At 38.4% G+C, this 8,135-nt stretch overlaps 2 protein-coding genes across 4 annotated transcripts in view; both read left to right on the top strand.

The window, feature by feature from the left end:
- The window catches only part of LOC121944723 (spermatid perinuclear RNA-binding protein-like), a 117,266-nt gene extending 117,060 nt beyond the window's left edge, over window positions 1–206 (top strand). The window contains exon 10 of the mRNA XM_042488612.1: window positions 4–206. Coding sequence (XP_042344546.1) covers window positions 4–206 — 203 coding nt within the window. The remainder of the gene's footprint in view (window positions 1–3) is intronic.
- A 788-nt stretch (window positions 207–994) lies between these two features.
- LOC121944877 (spermatid perinuclear RNA-binding protein-like) lies at window positions 995–7,811 on the top strand. 3 transcript variants are annotated; one of them, XR_006105931.1, is made up of 6 exons: window positions 995–1,100; window positions 1,306–1,446; window positions 1,530–1,653; window positions 1,833–1,883; window positions 1,985–2,127; window positions 7,340–7,420. XR_006105931.1 is itself a non-coding variant. In XM_042488818.1 (5 exons), exons 1-5 carry the CDS (start codon window positions 1,014–1,016, stop codon window positions 7,426–7,428), a joined length of 492 nt encoding a protein of 163 aa, XP_042344752.1. In that variant the 5' UTR covers window positions 995–1,013; the 3' UTR covers window positions 7,429–7,811. The 3 variants fall into 3 exon arrangements, 2 of the variants coding, with proteins under 2 accessions (XP_042344752.1, XP_042344754.1); XM_042488818.1 differs by lacking the exon at window positions 1,985–2,127 and having other exon boundaries at window positions 7,340–7,811; XM_042488820.1 differs by lacking the exon at window positions 7,340–7,420 and having other exon boundaries at window positions 1,985–3,487.
- Window positions 7,812–8,135: the final 324 nt, after the last annotated feature.

Raw genomic sequence — 8,135 nt, 5'->3', positions numbered from 1 at the left:
CAGTCAGGATCTGTCCCCCAACCCGAAGGCAGAGGGAGGCTACCCTCTCGTCCACCGATGTAAACTCGGAGGGCAATAAGTACTGCCACCCCGGCCTGGCGTCTCTCACCAATGACAACTCCAGAGTGGAAGAGAGTCCAACCCCTCTCGAGAAAACTGGTTCCAGAGCCCAAGCCGTGTGTCGAGGTGAGGCCGACTATGTCTAGTCGAAACTTCTCAACCTCGCGCACCAGCTCAGGCTCCTTTCCCACCTGAGAGGTGACGTTCCACGTCCCTAGAGCTAATTTCTGCCGCCGAGGATTGGACCGCCATGGTCCCCGCCTTCGGCTGCTGCCCAGCACACATTGCACCCGACCCTGACAAAAATGTCACAGTACAGTATATCATCAACAGAACTACATAATTGTTATTTCATTGTACCTTTTAAAAATGCCCCAAAAATGCCATTGTATATTATGTCATCAAAAATGCCTCAATCACACCATATACTTTAGTGTGTCGTCACAAATGTCCTAAAATGTCATAGTATAATATGTCTTTACAAATTCCAAACAAAATGCCATAGTATAGTTTTTCATTTTAAAAAAATGCCTTATAAATGTCATAATTTAAGATAGTTTATTTTGAATCATTTTTGAATGGCTGAAGATTAAAAATGTTTTCATGGTTAATCAGCAAAATAATAATGACTTTAATCCTTATAGCATTTTTGAAGCAAGTTTAGAAAGTTCTTTACACATAAAGAGAAGGTAAATTCAAACGATGACAACATAAAAATAATACAAAGACAAAACATTAATGGTCATTCTAAATCACACAGGTCTTATTTGTATCAATCAATATGTCGGCCCAGAAGCACCAGTTAAAGTATGTTAAAGGAATCTTTGGCATTACAGACATTTATCTCATCGAAAGAAAATCTTTAGTACATTTATGAATATTTCATGAATGTCTCTCCCTTCTAGTCCAGAGCTCCAGGTCCAATTCTGACGGCGGGAGGTAAAAACCCAGTGATGGAGCTGAATGAGAAACGCCGCGGCCTCAAATATGAGCTAATATCAGAGAGTGGCAGCAGCTACGATAAACGCTTCATCATAGAGGTACGAACACACACACACACACACACACACACATAACTTCATAGATTTCCTGTCTTTCTTTCAAAGGGTTTTATTAGGAATTGATGAGGGAGGGGACGTGTTTGATGTTCATCGCTTCATGCATATCAAACATCTTTACACTTACAAAACACCAGGAACGGCAGCTGAACATGAAACATCCTCCTCTCTCTGTGTGTTGCGACAGGTTGAGGTGGACAAGCAGGTGTTTCGGGGGACAGGTCCCAATAAAAAAGTAGCCAAAGCCAGCGCGGCGCTGGCTGCTCTAAACAGCCTGTTCTCCGGCTCCAAATCTACAAGCAACAAGAAGAAAAGACCCAATCCCCCTGTGAGTACATCAAGTGTTTCTGTTTTTTCAGCTTTAAATCAAACAGCATCATCTTCAGAGCTGACTGGTATTTGTTTGTGTAGCCTAAGCGACCTGTAGCCTCGGTGTTGACGCTCCCTGCCCTCGCCGCCAGACCTCCACGTGTCCCCGTCATCCCTCGAGCTCCCTACATCAGCACCCCGCCCACACATGGATACATCCCCCCAGGTGATTCTAGCTGCGTGACAAACTACCTGCCACACAAGTTTGATATAGAGTGCTTTTGGTTTTTTTTGCACAATATATAATCAAAAGACTGAGGGGAGGAAAGCAGATATATTTCAAAGTAAAATTATTTTAAAATATTCTAGCTCATTTCATAAAAATTTTTCTCTTTTTCCTCACAGGTTTTGGTGCTCCTTATGGTTACAGCCCTGCAGGTGCCCTCCCTCCCTACGGTAAACTCACAGTCACTAATCAATAATCCATCCATTTCATTTATTCATCACTACATCCCAACATTTCAGTTCTTTTTTTCTTTTTCTTTGCTCTTTCTCAGGTTTTCCTTCCAGAATGCCCTCAGTAGTTGTCCCAGTCATCCGAGTCCCCACAGCATACCCCGTCACCCACCTCTACCCCTATTAGGACCCTCACCTCTCCTAACCCACTTCACAGGAAGTCGCTTCTTAAAGTAACAGACAGGTGACAAATTAGACAATAAACCCGAAAAATGAATCTTTTCCGGGATGACGGTGTCACCATCTGTAGTGCATGAGGGATCAGTAAATGTTTCAGTGAGTAAAAACATGATCTGAATCATATGTGATGGCCTTCCCAGTCACCAGATCTCAACCCAATTTAACACTGAGGGGAGATTTTGGGCCAAAGTGTTGAACAGCGTACTCCAACACCATCATCAAAAACCAGAGAAATATATATCTTTATAAAGATTGGTGTTCATCCCATCACAAAATTCATAATGGCTTTTCCTTTAATTTGTCACCAGTCTTACATCCTGATTTTTACTGTGTGTTCATGACACAAGCTTCAAAAAGCAACACTGGAATCCACAAACTGTTGACCAGTATACCCAGTCGGTACCATTGTTGTATAGCATGTTCCCTCATTAGCAACCAGATTAAATTAAATTAGATTAAATTAGCATTAGAAATTTGTTTGGCAGAACAGATTTTGACCAAAAAAAGCTCTTTGATCATTAAATCTTAATGCAGTGTTAGAAAGGCTGACAAGAAGAGAATAAAGTGCTAAATGTTTACTGCAGAGTATTAAACAAACATCCGCTATGAGAAATAAATAAAATCCTATTTTAGAGAACAAATAAAACATCCACCACTGGAAACACCAACCATATATCCAAGTAAGCAAACTAAATAAGTTAAAGTTGCAAGCAGTGATGAAAGGGCCCTCATGCCCCCACGTATGTCGGGATACTGATGAACTCCAGCTTAAGTGGTCGGTCATTTCTGCAAAAGTTGGATCATGTTGGCTCGGCTGCAGAGTCAAAATGACTGAGGGTTTAGCTCAGATGCTTAGAGCACTTGGCTGGTGATCATGAGGTCACTAGTTCAAATCCCAGCCAGGGCAGGCTGATTTTTACAAGCAGCTGTCCAAACAAACAAAGGGAAAAATAACCTTGAAAATAGTCAAAGTGTCAGCTGGATTAGCTTTTAAGAGTGTTTCAGGTTGTGAGATTGAACTTAATCCAGGACAGGAGAATTTTAAAAACTGCTGTCCAAACAAGAGTGTGAAATAGAACGCCAAAAAAAAGTGTCAAGAGGTTTGGCTCAGTAGGTTAGATGGTCAGTTGATATCTCTGAGGTTGTGAGTTCGAGCCATATTCGGGACAGGTGACTTTTAAAGATTGTTGTCTGGTATCGGCAGTGATGTCTGAAATAAAATATCCACTGATACATCTGGGACAACTTCACCTGATTTATCGGGCCAAAACAATGTATCATTCAACTTTACGTGCTTTAATTTGTTCTGCATTATCACAGTCAGTGTCTAAACTGTATGAATGAACAGCCAAACGATATTTTATGGCATAAATAAAATAAAATAACAGCTGATATATTTGTCTGCTCTGCTGATATAAGGGTCATATGGTGCTGAAATGGAAAATTCAGTATCAGCAGTGACGTCTGTTGAAAACTGGACTGATATATGAGTCAGGCCGATATTCCTTGATTTCGACAGTCACATCTGCCTATACTGGTTTTACTTGTTTCTGGACAACGTCACCTGATTTATTGGCCAAAACAATATATCACTCAACTTTGCGTGCTTTACCTTGTTCTGCATTATCACAATCAGTGTCTAAACTGTATGAATCTACAGCCAAATTATAATTTATGCCATGAATAAAATAAAACATCGGCTAATATCTGTCTACTCTATTGATATAAGGGTCATATTGTGTTGAAAGGGAAAATTCAGTATCGGCAGTGACGTCTGTCAAAAACTCGACTGATATATGAGTCAGGCTGATAATCCTTGATTTCAACAGACACATCTGCCGATACTGGTTTTATCTGTTTCTGGACGCCTTTGCTCGATTTATAGGGCAAAACGAAATATCAATCAACTTTATGTGCATTAATTTTTCCACAATGTCACAATCAGTGTCTACACTGTATGAATCTACAGCCAAATTATATTTTATGGCAGTAATAAAATAAAATATCTGCTGATATCTGTCTGCTCTGCTGATATAAGGGTCATATGGTGTTGAAAGGGAAAATTCAGTATCAGCAGTGACTTCTGTCGAAAACTCGACTGATATATGAATCAGGCCGATAATTAACCAAGTTCATGGCAGGGAAAAATTTAGTATTCAGTATATGAAAATTCAGGAGACAATTGTGTCACAAACAAATAAACAAAATACCGCACACTTGAATATTAAAACATGTCGGTACTCTTTAATGGGCAAAGTACGTTATCGCATCACAGTTTATAAATTACCTCACATCTTACTTTGACATTCAGTAGTCAGACCCTTGTACTGTTCTTGTTTTCACCTGTTATACTCTCATCCTCTCCCATCATCTTCTACCTTCACTCAACTTCCTGTCTCTCAACTTGTTGTAACTTGACTAACCTTCCTGTCTCGCAACCCAACTTCCTGTTTCTCATATCAACTTCCTGTCTCTTGACTGACTTTCCTGTCTCTAAACTCAACTTCTTGTCTTTCCCACAACTTTCTGTCTCTTGACTATCCTTCTTGTCTCTCACACCAACTTCATGTATTCAGCGTTCCCTTTAGACAGCAGTCTTTAAAAGTCACGTGTCCCAGATAAGACTTGAACCTGCAACCTCAGGCTCACTAACCGCCTGATTTACCCACTGAGCCAAACCTCCAGTCACTTGGCATGTTTTCGACGTTCCCTTTAGCTCTGTGCTTTGGGCCTACCATACAAAGTATATTAAGTGTAAAACAGGGAACTAAATTATTTAATTGTAAGGAGCTAAATATGTTTTAGAGAACTAAAGAAATTACTAACCACACACCAACAAGTAAATAGCTACAATATGAAATTAAACAGTCAAAGTAGAAAAAAAAACTATCATCTCGGGTAATCTATCATACTAGGGTACTAAACACCTGCTGTTTGGGGACTAACTCAACAACCACAATAGCAAAATTAAAATAGTCACTATAAGAAAGCATAAGCATAATAATTATCAGCTGCAGGGAACTAACGAGACAGCCACTGTAAGGAAATAAATAATACCACACTGACAGATAGAAAACTGAGAGTAGACTACAAAATGGGTTTGATCAAAGAGCTTCTTTGTCAAAAGGTAAATTATTCCTTTAATTATCACTCATGTATGTGAATGTTGTTTTGTATTTTGATTTCTGTTTTCTTATGATGTTTTAAGTTTCTGTGGCGATAAAAACAAAACAGGTTTACAAAAATCGGTTTGCACTGAGAAACCTTTTCCTTTCGTTCGGATGTTGAAAGTCCACGTTTACATTTGCTGTTGAGGAGTATTTGAGCTGTTGAGCCATTTTGTGTTGAGTGGAAATACTTTCTTTTCAGAGAGAAATTTTATTCTGACCTGTTTGTAGGTTATATCCTGTTTAAATAAATTAATATTTTTGTCAACAGCTGAGTAACTTGTGTTTCCTAAAAGTTTAATCATGAGTTTTGCATCCTCTATCCACACATCCAGCTATGATTCGAAGTCTGTTTTCAAAAGAGGATTTTATTGCCTGCAACAGTATATTCTATCATAAAATAATATTTTGCATTACTCAACCTGTTGTTATTGATTTGTGTGATAGAAACTTAAATTTCTTGGAATCCAATCCAATCCACTTTATTATTATAGCACGATTTTAAACAAACACAAGGTTTCCAAAATCATGCACAGCAAGATAAAAAGCACAAGAAATACACAATACACAATAGGATAAAATAAAATCAGATAAAATAAAATAAAATAAGATAAAACACAATAAAATAAGATAAAATGACATAAAATAAAATAAATTCTTAGTTATTAGTGTCGTTTAAATAGGGTCCTGATCTATAATTTAGGTATCAAGCATGCTCTTTTTTTAGCTCGTGTCCACTGAGACGCTCCGAAAAGACGAATCTGGTTGTTTACTTTTATCAACAATTATAATAAGTAATCACCAAATAAGCTGCTGATATAGGGACTGTAGTGAGACCATTAAAGAGAAATAGAAAAACAGTCAAAAATTGGGAGATTTTTTATGTTCAAGAAAGTCAAAGTATAGCATGTCCAAAAGTCATTGTATAGTTTGTCAAAAAAATCTTTAAAGTATGTCCAAAAAGTGTCAAAGCAGAGTATTTCTTTAAAAGGTCATGGTATCGTATGCAAAAAAAAGTAAACACATAGTATGTCCAAGACATAGTATAGTATACCCAAAAAAGTCTAGTAAGTATAGTATGCCAAGGAAGTCATAGTAGACTAAGTATGTATACAGTATTAAGTAGTATGTCAACAAAGGTCATAGTTTAGTATGCCAAAACGTCCCAGTACAGTATGTCCAAAAGGTCATAATATAGTATGTCAAAAAAGTCATGGTACACTATGTCCAAAACAATGTCATAGTACAGTATGCAATAAAAGTCATAGTACAATATGTCCAAAAAGGCCATAGTATATTATGTCCAAAAAGTCATAGTTTGTTCAAAAAAAATCATAGTATAGTATGCCAATAAAAGTTAAAGTATAGAATTTCTTAAAAAACTAATGCATTGGATGCCAAAAAAGTAATAGTAGACTATGTCCAAAACAAAGTCATAGTACAGTATGCGAAAGAAGTCATAGGAGACTGTGTCCAAAACGACGTCATAGTATAGTATTTCCACAAAGGTCGTAGTATAGAATGCCAGAAAAGACACATTATAGTATGTTCAAAATTTGTATATCATGACAAAAGAGTTATACTATAGTATGTCCAGAAAAGTCAGAGTTTAGTATTTGAGTTGAAGCTGTATCCAGCTGTTTCACTCGTCATTATCGGTTTGGTTTGACCACTTTCTAAATCTGACAGCAAACACCCAGAATCCAGCTGAGAGGAACAACTTTGTGGCGCTGCTGCAGCCTCTGCTGTCCTTGATAGAGGTCAATACGTGTGACAGGCTGCACCAAATCCATTTGTTTCCCCTGAGTGCTAAGCATCCTGGGAGCTACTCTAACCCTCCTGAGAACAGCTACAACAATAACAGCAGCTACGACACGGTGCAGTGCGCTTTGAATTTCAACTGTGCTCTTTAACTTTCACTGATTACAGAATCAACCCAACATGCAGTTTTTCATGTTTATCACATCAGAGTTGAGGAGAAAAAGGATCGATAATGAGTGCTGATGATTATTTCTGTTAACCCTGGTTATTGGTGTCTCCCGTCTGCAGGCGGCCTGTACATCGACAGTGCCTATTACCAGCCGCAGACCATCGCCACGCCTATCATCATCCACCTGGGCCCTCAGGATCTTTTCTGACCCCGCCGACGTACCGAGACCAGACTTTGGCAGCAGCCTCGACCTCCTGTTTAATCCCTCACCCTTATTAAACTCTGCCGACACCTCTCAATTACTGCGCCACCGCTCCTCCGGGTTTCCTCCTCAACACGAGACACGGCAGCAATATTGAAAGCAATATGGAGGAGAAAACACCTCGGGCAACACCCTGTCAAGTCCAGGTCAGGTTTTAGTGGAGAAGAGGCCGCAGACGAGACTCTGTTTGACCCAACTCACTCTGAAAAACGTCAATAAAACACAAAGCAATACTTCTCCTGCCTTCGGGAATCTAAACGTGCTCCAAAGCGACTTCAACCAGGCCATCAGCACCGGCACATTCACGACGATGTGACCTACAGGATGTAAATATATTTACTATCTGTACATATGGATGTATGTGAGTTTTGAATATATATATATAAATATATATATAAACATGTTAATATGTTTGAATATGTAAAACCAGACGACGGGTAAAGAACGTATTTATAATATATCTCTGAATGTAAATACTGAAGTAGCTTTGTATTTAAAGCGCTCTCAGATATGCTATCATAAATATTAAGAGTTAAATACATTTTACAATCTGTCTATAACACTGTAATGGTATGTTGATGGTATATAATCCCTATTTAAACATAATTACATATAATACACTAAGTAACCTTTTTCCATTTTAAAGCACCAAG

Source organism: Plectropomus leopardus, chromosome 6 (genome assembly GCF_008729295.1).
Source record: "Plectropomus leopardus isolate mb chromosome 6, YSFRI_Pleo_2.0, whole genome shotgun sequence".
NCBI lineage: Eukaryota > Metazoa > Chordata > Actinopteri > Perciformes > Serranidae > Plectropomus > Plectropomus leopardus.
The sequence above is the reverse complement of the archived record's forward strand: the minus strand, read 5'-3'. Positions and strand labels throughout refer to the sequence as shown.

Coding starts and splice junctions, on each gene's coding strand:
- LOC121944877 (XM_042488818.1), top strand. CDS start 1,014: ATGGAGCTGAATGAGAAACGCCGCGGCCTCAAATATGAGCTAATATCA. Junction 1,447..1,529: donor AGAAAAGACCCAATCCCCCT/GTGAGTACATCA, acceptor TTGTTTGTGTAG/CCTAAGCGACCTGTAGCCTC. Junction 1,884..7,339: donor AGGTGCCCTCCCTCCCTACG/GTAAACTCACAG, acceptor TCCCGTCTGCAG/GCGGCCTGTACATCGACAGT.